This window comes from Anabrus simplex, chromosome 2 (assembly GCF_040414725.1).
Source record: "Anabrus simplex isolate iqAnaSimp1 chromosome 2, ASM4041472v1, whole genome shotgun sequence".
In the NCBI taxonomy this organism is placed as follows: Eukaryota; Metazoa; Arthropoda; class Insecta; order Orthoptera; family Tettigoniidae; genus Anabrus; species Anabrus simplex.
Window position 1 is genome coordinate 207,926,035 of NC_090266.1, and position 25,650 is coordinate 207,951,684.

Below are 25,650 nucleotides of genomic sequence, written 5' to 3' on the forward strand. Positions count from 1 at the left end.
ATATAAAAGTTAGGTTGTATTTTATTTTCACCTAGAGGTGTCTTACCCCTGTAGCATTTTTTTCCAGATAGCAAGTCATAATATTAGTATGTATTCCCCCAATTGTTATGACTGGCAATTTTTTTTGTATGTGATAAAATTATTTTCACATCTCTGTAAATCTGCATAATGTAAGATGTTTAGGTACCATTTTTATTTATATCTAATGAACAGTACATGATAAAGCACTTCTGTTTTTTTCCCATGGAATTCCACACACTAATTTATGATGAAATGAATTTAAACTTCCTTAAACTGACATTAAATCTTGAACATCGATTTATATAAAACATCTAATTATATAACATGTGCACATGTTACAGCAAAATAGAGAGCAGATCATTTTCCATATTAACCACCTATTTTCACCTAAACCAGGAAATCATTGCAGGCTAGTGTAACGTTATTCTTACAATTGGCTTTACGTCACACCAACACAAATAGGTCTTATGACAAAGAAAGGACAGGAAAGTGCTAGGAGTGGGAAGGAAGCGACTGTGGCTTATAAAAAAGACACAGCCCCAGCATTTGCCTGGTGTGAAAATGGCAAACGACGGAGGGCTGCCAACAGTGAAATTTAAACCCACTATCTCCTGAATGCAAGCAGACAGCTATGTGACCCAATATACGCAGTGCAGCCACTTGCTTGGTACACATGCAAATGTCTTTCTACAGCAACCCACAGCTCTCATCAGGTTTCTTTCTTGCTTACACTTCCTCCAATTGTTTATAACATCACTCCAACTGAAAGTGCTACTAACATCATCTGCTCAGAATCCTGATTGTTGAGAGTGAATACATTTTACCTCAACAAGATGATGTGATATTCCTCAGCACATGACTGGAAAATAGTTCATACAGAAAGTCATTAATGTATGGTATCTATCAAAATTTTGTGAAACTCAAACAATACCATCACCAACACTACCACCACCATCACCAACACTGTCAACAACAACAACAACAACAACAACGACAACGACGACGACGACGACGACGACGACGACGACGACGACAACAACAACAACAACAACAACAACAAGACACAAACTCACATGCATGAATCTTGAAATTCACATAGTTTCATGATCATACAAAAACAAATGAAAAATTATCAAACGATACGAAGTGCACTTACACTATGAACAAGCTAATTCAATTTCACTTCACTGAGTTGATCACAAGTTTATTTAGCGAATCTTGTAGTGTTATAACGTTGATGCTTATGAAAATTTACATTTTGTCACAAAATTACTGCTTGGTTGTGCATGTCAGATGGTTTTCAGAAGGGCATTTTGAAAGAAATAATATTGTCTTAGCTTCAACAAATACACTATCTAATGTTCATGAAAAGAACAGTCTTATTGGTCAACAACTAGGGGCTCAGCCTAAATAACTGAGCAAACTGCTTCAGCCTCATATGGTCACATGCTAGGGATTGTCTCAACTTCCTGTATGAGTTGTTAATCATAATAATCAACTCCATGCTCTTCTGACCAGTTTAGATGTGAAATTGTTTTTTGCTAAAGTGCTACCTAACTCCATCTTGTTCATCTATGAACAACAGTGTCCTGTGAGCACTGTGAAGTTACATCACTGCATGGTTTCTAGTGGGATGGGCAGAAATTTAAACAGACCAGCAGTGTAACTCTCGGCTGTTCAAGGGATGGCTGCACGCAATTTGAAACTAAATAGATATCAAGCAGCAGTGACGCAAACAAAATTATATTTATTTATATTGAACTTGGTCTTCTTGGGGCATATATTTGAAACTAAAAATCTATGAAGGGAAAATTCTTTGAAACCTTTCTTTGATATGTTCCTTTCATTGCTGAACACTATATAAGGTGTGTAAAAACAAAAAAATACAATTTATAAACTCACTTGAAGTATCACGAGTCTTCTCAAATTCAAGTTGATTAAGAATGCGGTTTTTCTGATTCTCAAACTCCATTCTTTTCTTCATACGCTCTTGCTGAGTTCTGAAAACATAATTAGATACAAAGTTCATAAATATCGAATACAAAAAGAACATCACAAGGGAAATTTAATTTAATGACAGCATTCAACATTCAAACAGAGGAAGTAGTATGCAATATCCACAACTAATATGAGACACAGGATTGCTGTCAAAATAAACAACACATTACATGGAGGGATTCCAACCCACTCACGAGTTAAGCAGTGATGTGGTTTGCAGTTATTACAATTGTTTGCAACAAGAATTACTTCAGAATGTTTTACAGAACAAATTTTGTACTAAACCTTCTTCTTAATTTGTATTATTGTTAAATAATTCAGAAGAATAAAATCTAATGTATTAAATGCTTTATAACAATATAACAACTGCATGTTCTTGTTCAAACAATATGTTACATGGATATTATCTGAAGATGACAACTCCAGATTATTGTTTAAGCATGTCCTTTTTGCACCAGATACTTTCCATACTTTGCCAAAGCTGCTATTTATTTATTTATTTATTTATTTATTTATTTATTTATTTATTTATTTATTTATTTATTTATTTATTTATTTATCAAAAATCAAATCAAAATCTCTTTATTTGCAAATGAGGTGTCTACCTCGGTGGCAAATGGTACACTAAAATACATTATTGTCAAGCACTAAATATTAAATTAACAAGAGAAGAAAATTTTCCCTATAATACAATATTATACAATTTACGCTAACAATGTTTTCTATTAAACACACAGCTCATCCTTAATAAATTTATATTGTTTACAAAATTCTAATTATAATATCTCCTGTACTACTTACAAATATAGTCAACTGATATACAGTATGTGGAATTGCTTCAAATGATACTATAAAACTGGTATAACATTAATATTTACATTGCATTTATTTATTTACTATTTTTTTTTTTTACCCGTTCTGGATCCTAAGTAGCATAACGACCTGCTGCGTCTTAACCAGAGCCCCTTTTGCCACCACTTTTCAGAGTTCCTGAAGGGCCTTCACAGCTACCGTAGCGGTCTCAGGGCCCTCGAAGTCCCCACTGTACTTCACCCCTACAGGCAGTCCCCTACTTTGGCTGTCCAAACTCCTTAGACCAGGGGATGGAATTAATTTATTCACACACATTTTTTTATTTACAATAACCTGCACCGGTCGAATGCCCTCTAACACTTCATTTATTTTCTCTGTTGCTGTTTATTCTCTTTTTGAATATCTGTACAGATTTTGGAAAAGGATCAAACACTACCCCTGGTAAACTGTTCCACTCCTTCACACCCTTCCCAATGAATGAAAATTTACCCCAATCGCTTCTGCTAAAATTCCTTCTAATTTTATATTTGTGGTCAGTCCTGCCGATATAATTATTTTCCAACTGAAGCCTCTCACGGATATCTCCCCATGCTTCTTCTCCTGTATAGGCTCTATATAATCCTGTAAGTCTACTTTTCTCCCTTCTCTTACTTAAAGTTTCCCACCCAAGTTCCTTTAACATTTCTGATACACTACTCTTTCTCCTGAAATCCCCTGTTACAAATCTTGCTGCTTTCCTCTGCACACTATCTATTTCTTTTATTAGGTATTCTTGGTGAGAATCCCAAACACTGTTTGCATATTCCAATAATGGACGAACCATACTCAAGTAACTTTTTTCTTTTAATTCTTTGTTGCATCCTTTAAGTAGCCTCATTATGACATGTAATGATCTGTATGCTTTCCCAACAATATCATCAATATGACCCTTCCAGTGCAAATTACTTTCAAATCTCACACCTAAGTATTTGCACTTGCCATCTTTTGGGATAACTACCTCATCCAAAGTATATTCAAATTCAGTTTTAAAGCTCCTGTTTGTAAAAGTTGTAACAGTTGATTTGCCTCCATTAACCTTCATATTATTTTCTTCAACCCATTGTTGGATACTTTCAAGGTCCCTTTGTAATTCTGAACAATCCTCAACGTTGTTTATTTCTCTATAAACAATTATGTCATCTGCATACAATCTTATTTTTGATGTTATATTGTTCCCTAAATCATTTGCATATATTAAGAAAAGTAACGGACCGATTATACTACCCTGTGCAATTCCCTTACAAACTTTCTCTTCCTGCGATACATTATTTCCTACTTTGACTTTCTGAACCCTTGAATTTAGAAATGCTTTTATCCAACGTGTAACCCTTACGTCTAATCCTATTCCCTCCAATTTCTTTAATAATATTCCATGTTCCACTCTATCAAAAGCTTTGGAAAGATCTATGGCTATGCAATCTAACTGACCTCCTGAATCCAACTGATCTGATATGTCCTGCTGAAATCCCACCAGTTGTGCCTCACAAGAAAATTTCTTTCTAAATCCATACTGGCTCCTCATGAACCAATTTTTATCATCACATATCCCTCTGATGTACTTCGATATTAAACTCTCCAGAATTTTACAAACTATACTGGTCAGGCTGATTTGTCTTTATTCTTTATTCTTTATGAGTACATTACATACATGCTGTGTTTCATGCAGGATCTTCATCAGTGACATCTTATACTACTAAAATGAAAATTCTTCCCAAATATCATTACAGACTTTCATGCAATGTTCAGTCACCTTAATTCCTGAATAATTAATATGATTCTTTCTTACTGTTCTAAAATAATAATAAGAAACCGAGCAAGCTGGTTTGGTTTTAGTCATGTAGGTGTGAGCTTCCATTCAGAAGATGGTCAGTTCCAACCTTGCCCTCAGCAGTCCTGAAGATGGTTTTCTACGGTTTTCCATTTTCACACCAGGCAAGTATTGGGGCTGTGCCTTAATCAAGGCCATGGTTACCTAGCTTTTTTCCATTCCTGCATCGCTAAAGACTTCCATGTGAAAGTGCAACATTATACCACAAGCAAAATAAAGAAAGAAAGACAGAAAGAAAGAAAGAAAGAAAGAAAGAAAGAAAAGAAAGAAAGAAAGAAATAATTATAAGAATACTGTTTATCTTCAGAGGCACTATATTTGGAGTCAATTTTATTACAGGTTATTACTGCAAAGAAGTTGTCAATCCCAACGATATTTTATATCTACTACTGAATTTCAGTTACGTTGCTCCAAACATGGAAGAAGACATTCCTGTAGCCCTCTTTGCCTAGATAACAGACACTGTATGATGGATTTCAGTGCCATTTCCTTCACTGAGGTCCACCTCACTATCTATAGGGGCTCCTCTGCCCTAAGCCTTTCTAAGAAGTCAAATTATTTTTTGTAAACATTGACAGAGTAGAATAATCTTTTGCTAACCAAGATCCCATGTGTATTAAAGCAAGTAAAAAATATATAATACTTCAAAAGAATAACAGATTTAAATCTGTTAGCAGGTACCAAATTACCTCACATCTACCATTATTTATTCCATCCACTGACAAATGGCAGATGGAAACAAGTAATTCAGGGAGCTACTCCTGAGATTAGAAGTCCAAATCCTGGCTCTGACTTCAGTCATCTTGAATGTAGTTTCTTCCTGGAATTTTGCATACTCGCTCCACAAAATTTGGAAAGCCATGAAAGAGTTTGGGATTCCAAAGAAAATTATAAAGATAATCCAAGAAATGTATGAGAACTAGACATGTCAAGTTTTACTAAGGGGATGTTGTCAGAGCCCATCACAGTAAACACAGGAGTTAAGCAAGGATGTTTGCAGTCACCTATACTATTTCTGATGGTGCTGGATCTTATGATGAAGAAGGCAATGAATCGCCAAAGAGGAATTCAATGGGGACTGACAGGCACGTTGGAGGACTTGGACTTAGCGGATGACTCGTGTTTGCTAGCCAGCAGTTTTAAGGATATGGAAGCTAAGCTGAATGATTTGAAAACCGAAGATATAGGTGTGGGATTGAAGATAAATGGAATGAAAACCAAGGAGATGCTCTATAATAACCAAAACAAGGCACTATTTTTTTTAGGAAACCAAGAGATCGAGCAAGTCAAGCAATTTTGCTACCTGGGAAGTATAGTCACCCCTGAGGGAGGAACTATAGAGGATATAGGAAATATAATAAATAAGGCTAAAGGAGAATCTGCAATGCTGAGACCAATCTGGAAATCAAGGGAACATAACACCTATACCAAACTACGCATCTTCAATACAAAAGTCAAGTCAGTACTGCTCTATGGGTGTGAAACATGGAAGACAAACAACTGATTAGCAGACTCCAAACATTTGTCAACAGAAGTTTGAGGAATATCCTGAGGATATGGTGGCCACAAGTAATCTCCAATGAAGATCTATGGAGAAGAACCCATCAAACACCCATTGATATTGAGATGCGTCGTAGGAAACTGAAGTGGATCGAGCATACATTACGACGATATAAAGACAACATAGCAAGACAAGCCCTGGAATGGAACCCACAAGGTAGCAGGAGAAGAGGCAGACCAAGGAACACAGGGAGGAGGAGTGTAATAGCAGAAGGGATGGAGAAAGGAAGGGAGACCTGGATCGACATCAGGATGATGGCGAAGAACAGAGTCCGGTGGCGGAAGTTCATTGATGCCCTATGCTCCACGTAGGAGATACAGGAAAATAGTCAAGTAAGTAAGTAAGTAAGCTCCACAAAATTACTGTAAAAGTATGCATGTTATGTATGGTACGGTAGTTAACAATAATAATTACTTCCATAAGGAACATGACTAAATTTCTTGAAATAATATTTTCTCACTCCTTTAAATAGTGCAACCAACACAAAAATAGGGGCTGAAAATGTCATGTAAATAATTCCTGTGTGTTATCTAGCTTACTTACCAAAAAAAAAAAAAAAAAACTTAATCCAGCTCCACACAGTTAATTTTCTCTTTAAATCTCTTCAAGTTATGAGATCATCATAATAATAATAATAATAATAATAATAATAATAATAATAATAATAATAATAATAATAATATTCGGGAGATAGTAGGTTCGAACCCCACTGTCGGCAGCCCTGAAAATGGTTTCCGTGGTTTCCCATTTTCACACCAGGCAAATGCTGGGGCTGTACCTTAATTAAGGCCACGGCCGCTTCCTTCCCACTCCTAGCCCTTCCCTGTCCCATCGTCGCCATAAGACCTATCTGTGTCAGTGCGATGTAAAGCAACTAGCAAAAAAAAAAAAAAGTTATTGGTTTCACATCCCACTACCTATTTTTATGGTTTTCCGAGTCGCCAAGGTGTCAGAATTCTCCGCAGTAGTTCTTCTATGTTACATGTAAAAAAACTTCATGGTCTGATCCGTACTGACTTAAAATACTTTCTTTTATATGCCAATAAGCTGATGTATTTGATCACCTTCAAATTCCGCCGGACTGAGCCAGGATCGAACCTGTCAATTTGTGCTCAGCAAGCCAGCACCTTAACTGTCTGAGCCACTCAGCCCAGTAAGAGAATGCAGTACAAGATACAAACCTCAGAAACAAGTTATTTGTATTGAAGTGTGCAAACAGAATTCCCTGTAAAATACATTTATGCCTGATGTCCCCAAAACAATGATAAGTTACTTTTCAGCATGCCAATGACCAGTATAGATATATAATTTAAGTATTCATGTCTGAGTCATTATGCTCCTCACAAATACAGGCTACAGAAGGCAAAGTATTTATCTATGAAACAATATTTCAAAAATACTCTGAAAATTCAATAAAAATACAAATTATATACATTTCTCGTATACTTCTGGTTCAATTTACCCCCAAGATAACAATGCCACTTTCATAATCATCTTACATGCTTATTCAAAAGATTAAAGCCACCTACTACATCTGCTACACAAAGAGAAACTAAGAGTGAACACTAGACTACAGCTGATAAACTGGGATAAAATTCTCTCTCTAAAAGAAATTTAAGAATGAAAGAATAGTTGAAAAGGTACCGTATAATCTCGAGCACCACCCGCACTGTTTTTTCTAAAATATTGCTTACAAAATTGGGTGCGGGTCTTATTTAAAATTTTGGGAAATTTATCTTTCCGAATGTGCATAAATCGGGCATCAACGCCGGCACGGCTTGGCAACAATGCTCTCTCCGCTCTCAGTATACACTATTTCCGTGCTTGGCGTCTGTCTCACGCACGCTCTCGGAGTATCAACATGAATTCCACAAAGCGTTTGCGATCTTTTACTGCGAGTGAGAAACTGAAAGTAGTTCGGGAAGCTGAAATTATTGGAAATTGTGCCGCTGGTATGAAATACAATATTGACGAGTCGGGTATTCGCGATTGCAGAAAGAAGAAAAATGTGCTATTAACATGTAGTAGTTATCATAGAGCTTTTCGTGGACTGAGAGTACAGTTTCCAGAAATTGAAAAAAAACTTTATAAATATGTGACAGAAAGGCGGGAATTGGGATATGGTGTGTCAACCGAAATGTGTCAGCTAATGGCATTAGAGATTGCAAAGGAAATTTCAATGGAAGGGTTAAAGGCAAGCCGAGGATGGGTTTGTAATTTTTATAATAGAAATGGGTTGAGCGTACGAAGGCATACCTCAATTTCACAGCGTCTTCCTGGTGCCTACGATGAGAATTATTGTTGTTTTAGCATCACATAATTTGGTAATACCAATATAAATGGTCCATTATTGGACATTATAAATTTTCCAGCTAACTCATTCCTGGTTGCCAGCGTTTCAACCCCGTGTGCTAGGTTGGGCTCATCAGTTGGTACCTAGTACACCTACCAAGACGCATGACTAGTGCATACCGTGGAGGCCACTGCGTAGGCCACTTGGAGCCACTGGCAGTGCCAATGCACTTGAGACTTTGTCTCCTTACCAAAAATTGATGCCTGCTTGGCCATCAGATGATAGGTGTGCTAGGTACCAACTGATGAGCCCAACCTAGCACACGGGGGGCGAAACGCTGGCAACCAGGAATGAGTTAGCTGCAAAATTTATAATGTCCAATAACGCACCATTTATATTGGTATTATAAATTTACTCATTCGGGACAAATATTTCAGATTCCCCATGGGAATCAACATCTATATCATCTGATGGCCAAGGAGGCATCAATTTTTGGTAATGAGACAAAGTCTCAAGTGCATTGGCACTGCTGGTGTTCCCAAGTGGCCTATGCAGTAGTCTCCATGGTATGCACTAGCCATGCGTTTTAGTAGGTGTGCTAGGTACCAACTGATGGGCCCAACCTAGCACACGGGGGCAAAACGCTGGCAACCAGGAATGAGTTAGCTGGAAAATTTATAATGTCCAATAACGGACCATTTAAATTGGTATTATAAATTTACTCATTCGGGACAAATATGTCAGGTTCCCTATGGGAATCAACATCTACATCACATAATTCGGTTGCGGAAGGAAAATGCAAATTTGTTTTCCCAAATTGGCAATGCAGATCAGACGCCAGTCTACTTTGAAATGCCAGTGGATAGGACTGTGAATGTTAAGGGTGCATAAAGTGTTACCATTACAACAGGTGGTAATGAAAAACAACGGTGTTCGGTAATGTTGTGTATTCTCGTCGACGGAACCAAATTGCCGCCGTACATTGCTCTCAAGTGAAAGATGCTTCCTAAAAATCTACCCGCTGGTGTTCACTTGTGGAAGACTGGGTAAAGTGTGTCTGGCAACGTCGCCCTGGTGCATTATTGGGACAAAATAGCTTGCTTGTTCTTGACAGTTACCGCGGCCACACAACAGACGGGCGTGATGACGTCTATGCTACAGCCACTGGATGTCTGCGTGAACCGTCCATTTAAAGCAGCCTTGAAACAGCTCTATACAGAATGCATGGTGGCTGATAATCACACACTGACACCAACTGGTCGCATTCGGCACCCGGAAGTTCAGCTGCTGTGATCGTGGATTTTGATGGCATAGAATCGTATCCCTGGAGACCTCATATGGAAGAGCTTCATGAAATGTAAACATTTCTAACGCTATGGATGGCAGCGATGACGACATTTTGTGGGAAGGTGATGGTGATGAAAGTTCTGAATTTGGTACTGATGATGATGATTAATGAACTCGTTGGATATCATTCTGGAAATGTTTGTTTACTTTTATTTGTATTTTCTAATCATTTGATGTGTGTTAGTAAAGACTGTAAATAATTTTGACTTCACTTTTTTTTTTTTAAATTTTGTTCTTTCAAATTAAGGGTGCGGGTCTTATTTGGTGGCGGGTGGTATTCGAGATTATACGGTATTTAGAGTCGACAAACTACGGAGAAACAGATAATAGCAGTGTACCTTGGTGACGACATGGAGGTAAAAACAAAACACATCACTGGAATGGGATCATGTGGTGCATGAAGTGGTTTTGAGACCATCTTGATATTATCATTTAGATATTACGCTGAGGCCAAAGCAATGTTCTTGAGTGTAAGGAACATATGCCCAAGTGACAATGACAATGGTTTCTCAAAGAGATGTGTTCTCAATACCTTCAATATCTTGATACCCTCAATACTCAAGATGATATTACTACAGATGAGCTCAATACGTTTTCAACAGAATACTGAAAATTTTCATTAATGATGTCAATTTGCCAGAAGCAGAAGATTTTAAAGTGGTTGTAAGGAGCACATCTCAACTCACAAATTTCAAAATAACAGGTAGCAAGTATAGTAGGCCTCGCAAGTATGATAGACTTCATTCCAAAATCTGAACCATCAAAAGAGAAGCAATGTTTCTACAACAAATCAAATACACATCTAAAATATGCAGGCTTTCTGGAAATCTGTTAAACCAAATTACCACAGTTCGTTCTTTTACTGTTGGGACTGTAAAGCTGACTCATCAGTATTTTGCTCTGGAAGATGTTGTGGAACCTCAAATTCCTCTATAAAGAGAGAAAATGGATGACCTTCTACAACTGAAGGAAGCAAGTTTGCTCTATCAGTCAAGGAAGGAAGGAATGCTTGAAAATGGTTTGTCACTCAGTACTTTTGCAGCTAAGTACCTTGAAGGCATGTCTGATGAACAGACTAAGCAGTATGATCAGCTCATCAACCTGCCATCTAATGATTGGGACTTGTTTTATTGGGCTACTCGTGTAAAACCGGTTCCCTAAGAATTCCAGCAAAGAAATAATGAAGCTTTCTAGAGAAGATGTCCAGGATAAAGACAAGGAGCTGAGAATCTGGCAGCCTGACCTCAAATGATTGAATTACCCCTAGTATTATAATTACAGTCTGTTTGTTAAAATATTAACCTGCATCTCAATTTAAATAGCCTTGTAACCTATGAGTGATTTTGAAAATCAATAAGATCTATACAACCGGGCGAGTTGGCCGTGCGCGTAGAGGCGCGTGGCTGTGAGCTTGCATCCGGGAGATAGTAGGTTCGAATCCCACTATCGGCAGCCCTGAAAATGGTTTTCCCCTTTCCTATCCCATCGTCGCCATAAGACCTATCTGTGTCGGTGCAATGTAAAGCCCCTAGCAAAAAAAAAAAAAAAAAAAAAAAAAAAAAAAAGATCTATACACTATTCATCCTTTTCTGTAAAAGTGCCTGTGCTTTTCCAAAAAATTATATATTTAAGAGCAGGCCTCTCCAAAAATGAAGAGAATAAGGAAAAAGGCTACCTGCTGATTTCAAATCATCAGCAGTCACGATTTTTTATTTATTTTAGTAACTGTGTATGAATCAATAAATATATAATATAAAACTTAAAATACTACCATATTATTTGTAAATACTTTACTTTGGGAAATATACTAAATATTTCAATGTGCTGAATAATTTTCTGCACTTTCAATTTGTTTATGCTCACTGGGCATTAATGTATTTCTAATTTATTTCACTCACTCAGTTCAAATTCTTTATTACTCCATTGTTCTTAACCTCTTCTCGGCTGAGAACAATTGTCCTGCGATCAGATGTTCGTTTTTCCGACGCTGCATTTGAAGGCTTGTTTAATTTTTACATCACATACAAATCATTTGTGCTGCTGTTAGCCAAGAATATATTATGTAACAAGCTGTTGTAGAGATGTAAATAAATACAGTAAAACTTCTGTTTTATCAAAGTGAAGAATTTCAGCATCAAAATGTAGAAAATTACTCTTACAGTAGTTTATATAGAAAGTTTTGGTTGACTGTATTTAAATTATAATACTATTTACAGGGTCAATAATTAAGTCAAATCAAAAGTCTATGCTAGATCAGAATAAACATGTACACAAATTATTATTCTTGAATAGGCATACTGTACTATTGTGCTATGAATTATGTACTTTTATTCCAACAGCATTTTCTTGAAGCAATATCTATCATTTCATTAACCCATTAGTTCCCAGAACTTCTTTTTTCTTCAAAAACAGCTGAAATGTTTCAGAGTGGTTTGTTAGCATTAGAAAATAAATCCCAGGAATGTTTTACTGCGGTCCCGCGCACACAAGACTAGAATTAGTATGTTGCGGAAACGCATCACGAGGAACAAAGGGTTGCAAACATAGTCATATCGAACTATGCAATTAGAAAGAAAGTATTGTTATATTGCCAATTTATTATGCATATATTACTACTTTTCTACTTCTATTATCATTGTACCCTATTTATTACAATATAGTGTTCACAATTATTGATGTATCGTCCTATTGCAATACCAGGGAAAAGATAGCACTAGGCAAGGATCACAGCCAGTATTTTCGTTATTTTTTAACGTGAAATTCGAAGAAGCACTTATCATGCAGTGCCACACCGCATTTAGCACATCTTCTGTTTGTCTGAGATCTACAGAGAGCACATCATGTTCGTTTGTTGTGCTTCACAACAATGTGCCCTCTTTCATCGAAGCGGATGTCAGCCGAGACTTTACTTGTAACTGCAGTTACAGTGGGGCCTGGCCTAGCTTTAGGCGTTCCATACTTCCTAACGAGATTCTGAACTAAATTTCTGCAAAAACTCAGAGGGTCCATTATTTCGGCATTCACAGCTTCTGCAGATTTCTTGTGTAGCAACCAAGCATTCTGTACAGCTACGTCTAACCCCCATGCAAACAGTGGCCACCACCACTTCCTTGATCATATATTTGTTTGATAATTGTTGACATTCTGATCCATTCTGTCCGTTCTACCCATGTGAATGTTGTAAGTTTTCAGTAGACTGGGCTGGCGAATGGTGATTTTCTTCTTCAAGGATGATGAATACCTTTGAGCATTGAAACAGCGCTCTGTGCCTTCACAATTCGAAACAGCAGTGACTACTGAATTATCGTTCCAGCGACAAACAACAAGTTTGTTTGAGTCAACACACATTACATCAAAAGCATCCCTTTCTTCTTTCTTCAATGAACTTACATCTCTTAGAGGGCAATTTTCAATTCGGTTATTTGGCAGCGTTCCTGTCAGTCCAATGCCAAGGTCTGTAAAAATATCGACAACACTTAGGGTTAGGAAATAGTTGTCCGCAAATATGTGATGTGGGAGCACTTTTCCATCTCTGTCTTGAGGCAGATATTCAGAAAACTCAATTAGAATTCCTCCTCCTAAACCAAAATCTTGCTTGTACTCATTCTGTTTTCCCTTTGCACCTTGGTAGACGTCAAAGTCGATCAGGTAACCCAGTCTCAGATTATGACACCAGACTTTGTAACCGAAGCGGATTGGCTTGCCTCGAATGTACTGTTTCAGGCCGTGCCTCCCGTAGTACGGTATCATAGCTTCATCAATACTTGACTCTATCTCCCACGTAGCAAACTCCTTAAAACTCTCTTTAAGTTTGTCTAGGTATGGTCTAACTTTTGCAATACAATCATTTTTATCCAAGCTGGTATTGTCACTTAGATGATGTTTCCTCATAATTTCTTCAAACCTAGTTCTTCGCATTGCGCTCAAAACGAAGTCATTTCTGGTATCACTACTTTCTTCCCAGTGCATTCTATAGCGGGGCAATGGAACATAACCACTGAGTAAGAGAATGCCAATAAAAGCTTTCAGCTCATCGGTAGAAAATTGTAACATTGGACGTCCTTTCTGAACAGAATATATGACACTTTGTTTCACAACATCTAAAATCAACTCTTCACTGTAAAATAGTTGAAATACTTCTACAGGAGATAATGGCCTACATAATGCATTAGGCTCGTAAAATACATACTTGTTTCTGTTCTCTAGCGTTTTCTTCATTTCACAGTTTTCAGGCAGATCACAATTTCTCCACTTTCTAACCTGTTTCTTGTTCCCCAACAACCTAATTTTTGCCACTGTCGCATTAAAACTACTCATATCCTGTTTGCTAATATCGCGAGAACTGTCTTGGTCTGGAAGTTCAATTTCCTCAGAATATTCTTGCACAGTTTCTCCCTCAAATACCATATCCTCATTGAAATTACAGAAGATGGCTTTGGCTTCAGATCTTAGCTGCTGTCCACTTAGATCCTTTATTGTTCCTCCAGTGTCTTCGTCACCAATGTCTTCATCTGTGTCGTACCTTACCGGCGAGGCAGCCATTAATACATCGACGCAGTTATCTCGTAACATATCCGGAGGCTCCTCCTCCTCCAGTAATGTCACAATCTCGTGAACGGACAGGCTCCTACATGAGATGAAAAAGAGAACGAAAATTCAAAGAGTGCACAAAAGTATTAAGAAAATGGTCAAAACTGTAATAATATGTCAAAAGGTACCAGAATAAAATTTGATGTTTTTGATATCATTTGTGCTCGGTGTTGCGAAAACGCAACACTTGTAATCTGACTAGTCTGGGCGACTTATTGTTCCATCCAGGATTAATTTTTTCACACATGCATTTTATATTGTCCTTGTGTTACGCTATAAAGATGAGTCCGTCATTATAGCTTCAGTATAATAACGATTTACTTACCGTTCTTGTCGGTCAGACACCGCCATTCTCGGAGTTCATTCACTTTTACAATTTACAAGCTATCCACAGGACGACACGCTGTCAGATACGGTGGGAAACGCCTGGAGCTCGTAGCTTGAGTCATGGAGTAACTATACGGCTAACACCAAAGAATTCACAATAGCTGCTGCCAACTTTATTTAACAAAATGTATTTCATTGTACGCTGTTGCGAAAACGCATCACCGGGAACTAGAGAAAACCTGACAGTCTAATTTCATTACTTTGTTCAACAAACTATATAGCTATCTGAAAAAGGTAAAAAAATTGCCGAAGAGCCCTAATGTTTAGATAATTTAGTTACACTATAATTATAGTAAGAGGAAAAACGTTTATGTCTGACATATTCATCCACGGTTGTTCTCTACTAAGTTGTCCTTATAGTCTGCATCACTGTTAGTGTTTTCTTTCATTTATAACACTATAGCCACAATGTGCTCACCACCAAAGTCCAAATCACGATCATCAGCATTTAACCATTCACTAATCTCACTTTGTTCAATATTTTTACTACGCAGATTTTTAAAATGTTCTGTAAGTTACGTTCCTCATCAACCTTGTCACCAAGCATGATTGTGTTGAAGGATTTGTTCTGAGAGATTTTTCTAGAATCATCATCATCATTATCATCATCAACATCATCATCATCATCATCAATGTCAAACTCCAGTCGGCTGGGTGTGGTTAACAAGCCTCTTCCCCTCCCTTCTATCCTTTCACTTTTCCTGCTCCATTACTTCCACCACATCCAATCCAGCTTCTCTAATGTCCTTCGAAATCTGATCCATCTATTCTCGGTCTTCCAACTGGTCTCTTTACCTTAACTTCTCTTTCTAATTCCTTTCTTGCTACCCGTTTCTTTATCATTCTTTTTACATGTCCAAACCATCTCAGTCTTGCTTTCTGTATCTTCTGCACTAACGGTTCTATATTTAGCTCTTCTCTGATTTTAATATTTTGAATTCTATCTCTTCTTGTCTTTTTAACCGACGTTCTTAAAAATTCCATTTCTACTGCTTGAATCTTACTATCTTGTCTCTTATTAGTTACCAGTGTTTTTTGTAGTCCGTATGTTACAATTGGTTTGAAATACTGTTTATATAATGTTAATTTAGTTCTCTTGGGTACTTCGCCATCCCTTAAAAGCTCTCTGACTGGAAGATAAAATGTTGTGCCTTTACCTAGTCTGTTATTAATTTCAGAGTTGATTTCATTACTTCTATTAGTAATACTACCCAGACATGTAAACTGTTCTACATTCTCTAACCGTTCTCTGTCTATGTTCACTTGGCTTCTCTTTTTCTCTTTTCCACAGTGCATGACTACAGTTTTTTTTTTACTAATTACCATTCCAAACTCCTCCAGATTTTCATTCCAAATGTCCAGTCTCCTTTGTACTTCCTTGTCTCCCTTTCCTCAAATCACCACATCATCTGCAAATACTAAAGCATTCACTTCATCACTACTGATACTCTGACTTACACGTTTTATGATTTCATCCATCAATATAATAAACAATAATGGTGACAATGCACTTCCTTGCTTGAGACCTATTTTTTTTTTTGCATAAAATGTTTCCTTTTTTTTTTACAAGTTGTTTTACGTCGCACCAACACAGATAGGTCTTATGGCGACGATGGGACAGGAAAGGGCTAGATGTCGGAAGGCAGCAGCCGTGACCTTAATTAAGGTACAGCCCCAGCATTTGCCTGATGTGAAAATGGGAAACCACGGAAAACCATCTTCAGGGCTGCCGACAGTGGGTTCAAACCCACTATCTCCCAAATACTGGATACTGGCCGCATTTAAGCAACTGTGGCTCTCGAGCTCAGTATAAAATGTTTGAGTCACCACTCCCCACTTGTACACTGCTTTTACTCTCATGATACAACATCTTTATCTTGTTAATTAGTGATTTTGGTACATTCCTTTTCAGTAGGCATTCCAATACACGTTTTCTCTTAAATGTATCATAAGCCTTTTCCAAATCCGAAAATATGAAGATGATTTCATTGTTCCTTTCCAGATGTTTTTCCATTATCGTTCGCACTGTAAATATCAAGTCCATTGTTGATCTATTCGGTCTAAAGCCATATTATTCTTCCTCTAACTGTGTTTCTATCATATCCCTCTGTCTTTTGTCTATGACTTTCTCCCATTATTTTTAGCCCATGTGATAATAGGGTTATACCTCTATAATGTTCCTATTTCTTCCTATTTCCTTTTTTGAACAGTAGTACAATGCTTTCTGGTTGACAATCTTCAGGTATCCTTTCATCCTTCCATATGGCATTGAGGGCTCTGTATAGCCACTGTAGTCCAATGCTTCCTGCTGCCTTAATCATATCAGCATTGAATTTGTCTTTTCCACTAGCTTTACCTTTGGTCATTGCTTTAACTGCTCTTCCAAGTTCCAACCGTTATCGGGTTCTCTTCTTTTTGTCTGTCTATTATTTCCATTTTCTTATCTCCTTCTTCCTCCGAGCAGTCATCCTCATTATAAATTTTTTCGAAATATTTTGCCATCACCTTCTGAAAACCCTTTTTCTAGAGTAGAGGACTTTATTTTCTCCCATGTTGGGTGCACCAGTATACAATAGGTCATATTTTTTGTTTTCAAAATTTCTGGGACACAATTTTAATTAATTTGATTCTTGCAGTTAATATCTCAGAAAAATCTCCAGTTACCCAGTTACCCCTTACTCTAAGAATCAGGCTCGTGTTCTTCGGTGGAAGAAATTTCACCATTACTTATGTTCTGAAGTGTGTGCATTATCAAAGAAAACAGCCTTTCTTAAGATTTCTGGCTTTAAAAATGATTCAACCCTCTGGTAAACTCATTGAACCATTCAGTAAACAAATAAGAAGACACCCAAGGATACTTCTTGTTTCAGTAGTGGCCGGAAAGAGCATTCTTTGAAAAGTCCTTTAGCCCACAGTTTCATTGATTTCCCTATGAATATAACCCTCAGGTGGCAAGTGACTGCAACATTACAACTTATTACAATGGTTATTAGTTGTTTATTCATTTTGTGTCTAAATGCAGACTTTCCTTCTTTTGATATGAGAGGGTTTTAAGTAACATTTCAAAATTTAATCTGTATTCATCCATATTCAAAATTTTCTTTGGGTGCCCTTGTAGAAAATCATTACATTCGGTTTTAAAAACATCCTCAGTGTCTGGGTCTGCAGATAATTTCACACCACAAACATTTATTTGACGTACCCCATATCTATTCTTCCAATTCTCAAGCCATCCATTACTAGCTTTGAACCCTATGCCTGCCTCACTCCAATGCCATATTTGGCCACTAGTGTTTGCAAAATTTCTCTATAATACCAATATAAATGGTCCGTTATTGGACATCATAAATTTTCCAGCTAACTCATTCCTGGTTGCCAGCGTTTTGCCCCTGCATGCTAGGCTGGGCTCATCAGTTGGTACCTAGTACAACTACCAAGACGCTGGCTAGTGCATACCGTGGAGGCCACAGCGTAGACTAATTGTAGCCACCGGCAGTGTCAATGCACTATGAAAGAATTTGTCTCATTACCAACAATTCATGCCCGCTTGGTCATCAGATGATATAGATGTTGATAAAATATATTGGTATTATAAATTTACTCATCCGGAACAAATATTTCAGATTCCCTTTGGGAATCAACATCTATATCAAATTTCTCTATATTTTATTCTTCTGACTGTCTTCAATTTTTCTTCAAGGGTCATCACAATTTGCTTCCATTTCATAGTATGATATTCAGTTGAGCAACAACACAGAGCACACTCACAAGTACAGTTTATTCAGTGACTAAGCATAACACTAACATATTCACTCAAAAAATGTTATCGTGAACCTTTATTAAGAATCTGGCAAACACTGACCAGGCCTACATGATTAGACTACATGTCTCAGATACTCATCATCATTGTGTTTATTGTGTTTACTCTTTTCTTTGAAGAAGAAAAAAATTCCAAAACTGAACCAATATTCTTTTTTTTTTTAAGTTAAACGGTGTTCTGGTGAACGGATGTTTTACTGTATATATGAAATGGCCCAGGCGGCACTTGTGATATGTTCATGTAGTTTTGAAATTCAGAATATTTTATGTACAAATATGCACCTAAAACACCAATTTTCCTTTTCGATGGTCCAGGCCAGAGGTGCTGAACAAAATAAAACAAATCCATAGATTATTCTAGCATTTTTGAAGTCCTATAATACAGTCTAAGAATGTCTGACATCGTGGCTAAATGGTAGGTGCCATGGCCTTCAGTTCAGAGGACTTGGGGTTCAATTCCTGGCCAGGCTGGGGATTTTAACTGTGTGTAGTTAGGGACCCCTCTTCGGAGGCAGCCCTACCCAGGGAGTGGTGCCCATGCCTATGTGAGTCTCAGAATGAAATGATTAGGTGTGTAACATCTGATAAGGGCCCCAGCTCAGGGTTATGAGTGAAGACCTCAACGGCATTTACGGCGGAGAAGGTAGACTTTGGTACAGTGGGGACGGTGAAAGAGGCAGTCCTGGACTCTGGGATTATATAAGTAAAATCTAAAGAGGCCAATGGCTTCAGGCAGATGAGGCAACCCTGGCAAGGTATAAAAGTCTTTTGGATGTGGAAAGCCCATTGTACTAGTAGCCTATAAAATGACTAAGAGCGAGTTGAGGCCTCGGAAATGGATAGGGCGTCCCCCAAAGCGACGCGCAGTTCCTGGCGTTCTTGTCCTGCGGGAACTGTGAAAAGTGGGCAACCAGCGACAAAGATTGCAACCTTACATGTCTTGATCCTTAATGGCAAGACAGAAAAACTGATATAATACATGGAAAAGAAGCACAGAGCATTGTTGGGATTGAGTGAAACAAAGGAGAAAGGGGCAGAAGAGATTGATGAAGAGGTTTCAGAATCATGAAAATCAGATTTGGCTTGGAGAGTGGAGTGCAAGACTTTATTCAAGTATATGCACCTCAGACAGAAAATGTCGAAGAGAGTTTAGAGGAGTTCTTGGAGGAACTTGAGAGGTGCAATGAAGATAAAGAAATGGTGATAATGGGAGACATGAATGCTCACACAGACAATGTAAAGAAATAATTGGTCCTTTCAGTTATTGAAATAAAAATGCAGGAGAGCTACTGCTAGATTTTTTTTGTAAGAGGAATGGATTAATAGTAGGCAATACATGGTTCAGAAAGAATAACAGCCAAAATATAACTAGATATGGACAGGGACAAAGGAGAACAAAAACAATGATATGATTTTAGTTCAAAGAAACGCAAACAAGTGGAAGATTTGACAGCTATGCCAAGAGAAGATTTTGAAGAAGGCCATAAAATTGTAGTAGCTAAATATTAAGACTTGGTAAAATAGTGAAATAAAGAGAGACAAGAAAAATAAAGGTATGGAAATTAAAGGAAAAGGGAACATAAGAGAAGTTCCAAGAAGATCTGAAAAAATAAATTCTTAAAGGAGAGGTTGACAGTGTTGAAGGGGAATGGCCAAGTTTAAGCAAGGAATGGTGAAATGTACAGAATATACATGTGGTAGAGTATCAGGGAAAAAGAAGGAAAAGGAGACACCCTGGTGGAATAGCAAAGTAAGGGATGAAGTGAAAGAAAAACAAACAGCTTGGAGGAGCTGGATAGGAGGCAGAAATATGGAGAGTAGGTAAAAGTATCATGAAGCAAAGAAAGCATGTCAGAAGATTGTACAGGAAGAGAAACAGAAGTGCTGGGAAAACATCACAGAAACCTTGCGAGAGGATGTTAAAGGAAGCAGGAAAGTGTTGTATGGATTGGTTAAAAGCAAAGTAAATAGCAGAAAAGGAATAAAATTTGTAAGGAAAGTTAAAGACAAATTTTGACACAAAAAGAGGATATTCTCCAGTGATGGGAGGAGTATTTTGCTAAATTATTCAAAGAACAGGAGGAAGAAGAGGAACATGAAGAAGAAATGGTGGAAGAAAACCAAAATGAAGATATATGTTGGAAATAGAAGGAGCTATAAAGTTGAAAAGTGGTAATACATCAGGTGTGGATGAGGTGGCTACAGAGATGATTAACCCAATGAACTTGGATGACGAGGCACGCCCACTTGCGAGCTGATGGCCTACAACTCGGATGGTGAGCTGGGCCCGTGTATTGCCAATGCTCAGGTTTCTATAGTCTACTCAGTTTGCAACAGGACACAAAGGGTCTTCACAGACCTACGTGTGGAGCTCTGGGCACGCCCACTTGCGAGCCGATATCCTACAACTTGGATGGTGAGCTGGGCCCGCGCATTGCCAATGCTCAGGTTTCTATAGTCTACTCAGTTTGTAACAGGACACAAAGGGTCTTCACAGACCTACGTGTGGAGCCCTGCGAAGGCAGGGCTCACCCATTCTTTATCTATCTATCAGTTTGTAACAGATGGCTCTTGCATTAAGATTTTCGTATAGCAGAAGGTTGAGATGAGAGTATGTCAAAATTTCCCCTTGTTTGACCTTCACACCACGTGTATAGGGTGACTCGGAAGTATTTCAAATTCCTTTCAAGCCAGTAGTTAATATGGCAACTAGCAGCACAAGCGTTTCTGAACACGAAGAATTATTGAAGTTAATTAACAGTGTTTTAGATAGTGATTCCAATGATAGTATAAGTGAAGATCTTCAAGAATTAGAAGACGATAATTTGTGTGGGGAAGTGTTGAGTGTAAATAGTGTAAATGAGTCAGGAAATGTATATATCACTAGTGACTCAGAGTGTGATGATGAGCAAAACCTTCGTGCCAGGCTTCCACAACTAAAATATGTGAAACAGGATGACTGGGTGTGGATAAGTGGAGATAATAATCCTGTCATTCATCCCTTCACTGCACACAGTGGTGTTTCTAAGTTTTTATTTCAGAAATATGTGGTGTCATTTTAAACTATATGGACCCATTATTTTCTGTAATTGCTAAAGAGACAAATAATTATGCTAATAAGCAACTTAGAGATGAGAATAGGAAAAAGGGAAAAGATGGCAGGAACTGGTTTAACACAATGGAGAACGAAATAAAAGCGTACTTTGCTTTGTGTATCCTGATGTCCCGGGTTCGGAAACCTCATATCTAGTTATACTGGAGTAAAGATAGGTGTGTTGAAACTCCTATCTTTTCAGAAACAATGAACAGTGGAAGATTTCTCCCCATTTCTTGTTTCCTACATTTCACTGATGACGTTCCAGGTGATGCTAGTGACAAACTGAGGAAAATAAGGCCTATAACTTCACACATCTCTGAAACATTTTCCTCGCTGTTTGAACTGTCAGAAAACATTGCCTTGGACGAATCCCTTATGAAATTTCATGGTAGGCTACCATACGTGCAATGTAATTGCAGTAAGAGGGCCAGATTTGGCATAAAGATATGTAAAATCTGCGATGCAAATACAGGCTACTGCAACACCTTTTGTATATATACAGGAAATGATATGATTGACCCTTCCTTACCTGCGAGCACTAATGTTGTTATGAGCATGTGTGAACATCTGTTTAGCAAAGGTCACAATCTGTACCTTGACAACTGGTACATGTCTCCAGACCTTTGTAAAACGGTTAATGAAAAACAAAGAAATATTGTAGGAGCTGTCATGCTCAACAGAAAAAGCACGCCACCTGATATTTCATCTAAAGTACTACAAAGAGGTGAATACTAAACTTGGTCGTCGAACAACATTTTGCACCTCAAATGGAAGGATAACAAAGATGTTAATTTCCTTTCTTCAAACCACACAACAGCAAATATTACATCAACAGGAAAACTCAAGAGAAAGCGTGGACAAGTGCCACAGGAAGAAGTCAAAAAACCAAAACTGGCCCTTGAGTACCAAGATGGGATGAAGGGAGTAGATTTACAAGAACAGGTCACCACCCCTTTTTCCATCGTGAGGCGAATAGTCGAAGGATATAGAAAAATATTTTTCTATCTTCTAGACATTTGTCTTCTTAATTCCTTGGTAGTGTACTGTATTTTCTCACAGTCGGAGCGCAGGAATCCCTACAATACAGACTTCTGTGTGGCCATAGCGACACAGTTACTTGCGACCATTCATTTGCCCGATTACAAGGTCAGGGGATGACCTTCACCTAGTGCAATCCCTCATAGGTTACAAGCTAGAAACTGGGCTCATTTTTCCATGCACATCCCTAGTACTGAAAAGAAGAACAATCCCTCTAAGTGATGTTTTGTGTGCTCAAAGCGGAAGAAAAGAAGCGAGACAACATCGCAGTGCAAGAAGTGTGAAATTCCACTACATCTCCCTGATTGCTTTGAAATCTATCATACAAGAACATAATATTAGGCGAGTACATGTATTCATTCACCTAATGACAAAATTTCAGGTTAATATCTTGTATAGTTCTCTTTTTACAATATATTTTCCGTTGTGCTTCACAAACAGCTTTTCCACTGGGATTTAAATCTGAGTCAGTGTGACATGCAGGAGTATTTAAGTGAGAGTCCATTGGGTTAAGGCAGCAGGATCAGTAGGGTTACGTTGGATATTTAGATTATTTTGAGTGATATGGAACTAAAAAAAGAAGTACCAGACGATTGGTACATGCTGGTTCCACACTATACCTCCCACACATTGGCAAAATCCACTGACTTGTTGGATTCTCTTTCCAATTTCTTCATTTATTTTCCCATCTTATGCAAGTATGCTCCCCAAATATTTGAAGCTTTACACAACTTATAATTGTCTTCCATTTACTTCAATATTCCCTCTTCCTTCTCACTCATCACCACACTTATTTTCATTCCATATTCCTCTGTCTCCTGATTCCATATAGTAACATGTTCTTGTACTTCCATTTCATTTCCTCCCCTTGCACTAATAAATGTCGATATTTCATTTGAAAGCAGCCAATGAGCAAAGAACTTCCGGCCACTGGCGTACAATGCTGAAATGGTGGGATTTGAAAACAAATGTTTGAAGTTCACCAAAAAATAAGCTAAAATCGGAAGAAATAATAGAATAATCGGGAGATGGGTAAAACTGTCGAAAATCAGGAGTCTCCCACCTAAATCAGGAAAATTGGCAGGTATAAGATGACTATGGAAAAATCACACTCTGCCTACAAAATAATCTAGTTCTGAGTGTAACGAATAACAGAGACTTTCAGTAAACAAATCCTGTGGTCTATTTACCTTTTTTTGCTAGTTGCTTTACGTCGCACTGACACAGATAGGTCTTATGGCGACGATGGGATGGGAAAGGGCTGGGAGTGGGAAGGAAGCGGCCGTAGCCTTAATTAAGGTCATTTGCCTGGTGTGAAAATGGGAAACCACGGAAAACCAATTTCAGGGCTGCCGACAGTGGGGTTCGAACCTACTATCTCCCGAATACTGGATACTGGCCGCAGTTAAGCGACTGCAGCTATCGAGCTCGGTGTGCCCTATTTAAATCACAAGCAAGGAAGCACCATATTGTAAAAATGTCAGCACCTTTAACATGAAACGTGATTTTGATTTTACATTACTATTTTAAAATTTCAAGTCAGTTATTATTTTGAAGTGACAGAAACTGGTGAGTTTCATAATCTATCACTTCTGGATAATATGAATGAAGTGTGGAACTATTTTCAGTTGGATCCTGTCAGTGATAACTGTGCCATATGCTGCATTAAAAAAAAAAAGAGATTCTTGAGAGGAGGAAAGTCTCAACACTAGTAACCTGTTCATAAATCTGTTTTTACTGAACATGAACATCTCATTTGAAACAGTGAAAGTGTAAAGAGTCAAGAAATAGCAATGGAAGAGCCTGTGCCCATTCATTCCATTTTGATGTCACTGTCATTTTTATCATTGCCATAAACATCATTACAGCACTCAACTATCAGCTATCTGGACAGTAATCCAAATTTAAACCAGGAAATAAGGATTCAAGCAGTTGATTCAGCACCCTGAACCTGATGTAGAAACATAATAATAATAATAATGATAATAATAATAATAATAATAATAATAATAATAATAATAATAATAATAATAATAATAATAATAATAATAATAATAATAATAAGGTACCCAGATGAAGAGATTTTTGAATCCGAAGGCTACCGATTTTTCAAGAGCAAAGCGCAAAGAGGAATCCTCAATGGAGCTGTGATGCTTGGAACCGCGTTTGCTGTTAGAACCAAGATCCTTAAATCGGTTGCAAATTTCAAACCTGTGAATGACAGATTGTCTATACTCACAATTAAATGCGCAAACAAAACCTACGGCCTAGTTAACGCACATGCTCCTACAAACGATAAGAACAAGTCTGATCCAGACGAAGTTGATAAATTCTGGGACCTACTGGATGAAAAATTAAACAAAATCCCCAAACACCATGTCAAGCTTCTTTTGGGTGACTTCAATGCCCAACTAGGTCGTGAACAGAAGTACAAGAAAGTTATAGGAAATTACCCTGCTCACAAAAGAACCAATCCCAACAGCAAAAGACTGGTGTCCATTTGCGAAAATCACAACCTGCAGGTCATGTCGACCCACTTTCGCCATCTACCCAGAAAGCAAATGACTTGGCGTTCTCCCGTCCAAGCTCTCGGAGAGTTCCAAATTGATCATGTTGCAATCTCCAGGAGAAACAGCCCTGAGATTATGAATGTCAAGGTAAAGAAAGGCATCAATGTGGCCTCAGATCATTATATGTCTCTTATCAAATTCAAACCAATTCCCGCAAACACAAGGAAGACAACCAAACAGATCACACGCTTCGACAATGATAAACTTCGGCAAAGGGTCGAGGAGTTCCAGGAGAAGGCTAGACCAAAT

At 37.8% G+C, this 25,650-nt stretch overlaps 1 protein-coding gene across 4 annotated transcripts in view; it reads right to left on the reverse strand.

Annotated features, from left to right (window-relative positions):
• Positions 1-25,650, reverse strand: part of LOC136864009 (structural maintenance of chromosomes protein 1A) — a 679,773-nt gene that overhangs the window by 235,837 nt on the left and 418,286 nt on the right. For all 4 annotated transcript variants that reach the window (XR_010859243.2, XR_010859244.2, XR_010859242.2 and 1 more), the window contains exon 16: positions 1,924-2,021. Coding sequence is in view for 1 of the 4 variants with exons in the window: in XM_067140505.2 (XP_066996606.2) it covers positions 1,924-2,021 (98 nt within the window). In the remaining 3 variants the exon portion in view is untranslated. The remainder of the gene's footprint in view (positions 1-1,923; positions 2,022-25,650) is intronic.